The sequence below is a fragment of the Gavialis gangeticus genome, unplaced genomic scaffold (genome assembly GCF_001723915.1).
Source record: "Gavialis gangeticus isolate Ggan-Ray unplaced genomic scaffold, GavGan_comp1, whole genome shotgun sequence".
Taxonomy (NCBI): domain Eukaryota; kingdom Metazoa; phylum Chordata; order Crocodylia; family Gavialidae; genus Gavialis; species Gavialis gangeticus.
The window spans coordinates 34,100,933-34,104,340 of NW_017728994.1; the positions used below are offsets into that span (position 1 = coordinate 34,100,933).

Below are 3,408 nucleotides of genomic sequence, written 5' to 3' on the forward strand. Positions count from 1 at the left end.
GCTGGGGTTGTTTAACTCCAGTACTCTTTCCTGCCATGGCAGGGGGTCAGACTTGATCTGCTCAGGTCCCTTCCGACCCTACTAACTATGAAACTATGAAAAGATGAGCTGCACTATGTGCCAAGAGCTCTGTCACCCCTGGAGCATCACCACTGCCGCTGCACTCCACTCCTAGTAGTGGGGCACAGAAAAAAAGTTTGGGAACCACTGTCTTAAAGTAACAGGATCCTTAAGCTCTCTGTCACAGTCAGTCAGCTTTTGCTCTGGTCATCACTTTATATTCTTTCTGAGATCTTTTCAGATCCTTCTTTTCTCATTATCTTATGTAGTGTGGGGAGCTTGGAGGGAGAATTTCCTGCCATGCCTGTGATGATGGAAAGCAGTTTTCTATTTAATAATTTTGAGGAATTCTTTGAGCAACTGGCGCTATAGTAGAGGGGATGACAGAATGGCTTATGGTGCAGAGGAATGGTAGTCTTTGGTCATCACTAGTCCCTGCCCCATCCTAATGCAGGAATCAGTCTGAGATTTTCTAAGCATGATTTTTTTCCTTTGCTTTTAGATAATCTAAAAACTGGGTCTCCAATGCCTAACCCGGGCCCCTACTTGATTTTTGGGTTTACAGTATTACAGACCTCTCTATGTAAACACACTCACATCCCTGACATTTACCTCCTGGTGGCAGGTCTGTTCTTGGCAACCCCACAGTGTGAACCACTGGAAGCAGCCAAGGTAAGGACATGGAAAGGCTAGTAATATGAATGAGTTTGCTGTGTGCCTTAGCTGGATAATGCTGCTTACCCCCTCATACATCCTAAGAGTTTGTCTGCCCAAGAGCACTCAGGAGAATTAATCTGAATTAATGTTTAAAGTAGATTAGTTAAACATCACTTTGGATGTAAACCAGACAAAAGCCACTTTAAGACTGTCCACATACTGCTTTAATCAAGTTTAACTAATGAACTCTAAAAGTTATTTCAGATTAACTTTCCTGAGTGTCCCTCTTTAGACAAGCCCTAAGCCTCTTTTTCCTAATTGCTTCAACCATTCAAGGAGGGGCAATCATTGGCTTCCATCATGGGAAATTCAGGAACCTGGGGAAGGTGGTGCTGATTAAAGCTCTTACTGGCTCATATCCTTGGATGAAGAGAGCGAAACCTTCCTGCAGATTTTAGAACCGGCTGTGTCCCTGGCAGTGTCCTCTTCTTCAATTCATTTCCTCCTTTTTTAGTCAGATCTTGACTCCAAGCTGCAGTGGCTTCTGCATAACCACTGCAGAGAAAACATCCTCACGGCTGGGCTGTGCATGGAGGCAGCGGCCTTGTTGCTGGAAATGGTGAAGAGCATGGTGAGCGAGGTGAGCGCATGCTTGTGTATGCTCGGGGAACTGTAGAGGAAGGGAAGGAACCAGTTCTGTTTGAGGCAGCACTGAAGCCTGCTACAGTCTGTTATGTGATGATGCTGGGTGGAGGGGTGGTGGCAGCCAGAGCTGATGGTAACATGTCTGTTGGCCTGGTTGTGCTGTTATGGCTGGGGAAGAGGCATCTTCAGATTATATCTATCTGGGCTTGTGGCCAGGATCTGCATGTTTGGAGCTAGATCCTTCCCATCCCTCCTGCCCTGTTCATTCTTGGTAGTGAGGATGTACCAGCTGTATGGACATTACAGTAGAGTTCTGGCTTAGAAGAGGAGTGACTTCTGTGAGCCTATGAACAATCAGTTTGTGGCTTCTCCAGGAATGGTCATACTGAGGCTGTTCAAGTCTTTGTGAACAAGCTGACAGTAGCAATGGAAAAGATGTATATGAATAAAGCATAGCTCCAACAACATGCACACATGTCTGTGTTTAGCCTGCTGCAGGTACAGAGAACTCCTGGGAGATGGTCTATCCTGGGAATGTCATCCAGTTCCTTTGCCTGATATACCACAGCTACCCTCAGGACCCAGTATGGTGTTCTTCCAACTTCCTGAAGGCCTTGGCAATGATTGTCTTCCATTCTGGAATGCAAGTAAGAATCAGCCCATACTGCCCTGGGAGTCAGGGTGGGAGGAGGAGGGGGAAGAGCTTTGTGTAATCAGACTAAACTTGATAGGATATTATTCACCCTTTTATTTAAACCAAGTATTAAAACAACTGTTTAGTCTGGTTCCATCCTCTTTGCAACCACCCTTCAGGTAGTTAAAGGCTGCTATAACCTGCCCCCCGCCATCAGTTTTTTTCTTCTGCAGACTAAATAAGCCCAGTTTCCTCAGCCTCTTTTCATAAGTCATGTGCTCCAGCCCCCTAACAATTGTATTGCCCTCCACTGGACTCTCTCCAATTTGTTCACATCCTTTCTATAGTGTGTGTGGGGGGGCAAAACTGGACATGGTCCTCTAGATGTGGCCTCACCAGTGCAGAATAGAGCACAATAATTACTTCCCTTGATCAGGTAGCAATGCTTCTACTAATGCAGCCCAGTATGCCATTAGCTTTTTTGGCAACAAAGACACTCTGTTGGCTCATATTTAGCTTATTTTCCACTGTAACACCCAGGTCCTTTTCTGCAGAGCTGCTGCTTAGCCAGTTGGTCCCCAGTCTGTACTGGTGCATGGGATCTTCTGTCCTAAGTACAGGGCTTTGCACTTGTCCTTGTTGAACCTTACCCTCCACCATATCTACTACTGCACCCAGCTTGGTGTCATCCACAAACTTGCTGAATGTGCATCCCATCCTCAAGGTTGTTGTTGAAGATATTGAACAAAACTTGCCCCAGGACCAACCCAGCACTCCACTTGATACTGGCTGCCAACTAGATACCAAGCTATTGATTACTACTGTTTGAGCCTGATAACCCAACCAGTGTCCATCTTACAGTCCATTCATCCAACCAACCTGTACTTTCTTCACTAGCTTGTGAGAATGTTGTGGGAGACCATATCAAAAGCTTTGCTGAAGTCAAGGTATATCATGTCCACTGATCTTCCTGCATCCCCAGAACCAGTCATGTTGTCATAGAAGGCAGCAATCGGGTTGGTAAGGCATGACTTGATCTTGGTGAATCCATCACATTGGCCATCTCCCTGAGCACCTACTGGTGCATCGTGTCTGGCCCCATGGACATGTCCAGCTTTTCTAAATAGTCTCTCACCTGTTCTTTCACCATTGCCAGCTGCTCACCTCCTCTCCAAACTGTGCTGCCAGGTGCAGTAGTCTGGAAACGGACCTTGCCTGTGAAGACTGAGGTAAAAAAGGCTTTGAATACTACAGCCTTTTCCACATTATCTGTCACTAGGTTGCCTCAGTAAAGGACCCACACTTTCCGTGATCTTCCTCTTGTTGCTGACATACTTGCAGAAACCCTTCTTGTCTCTTGCAACTAATTGCAACTCCAGTTGCGCTTTAGCCCTCCTTATTTCATCTCCAGC

At 46.1% G+C, this 3,408-nt stretch overlaps 1 protein-coding gene across 1 annotated transcript in view; it reads left to right on the plus strand.

Annotated features, from left to right (window-relative positions):
• Nucleotides 1-3,408, plus strand: part of WDFY4 (WDFY family member 4) — a 376,632-nt gene that overhangs the window by 142,698 nt on the left and 230,526 nt on the right. Inside the window, exons 30-32 of the mRNA XM_019502557.1 lie at nucleotides 563-732; nucleotides 1,232-1,357; nucleotides 1,851-2,009. Coding sequence (XP_019358102.1) covers nucleotides 563-732; nucleotides 1,232-1,357; nucleotides 1,851-2,009 — 455 coding nt within the window. The remainder of the gene's footprint in view (nucleotides 1-562; nucleotides 733-1,231; nucleotides 1,358-1,850; nucleotides 2,010-3,408) is intronic.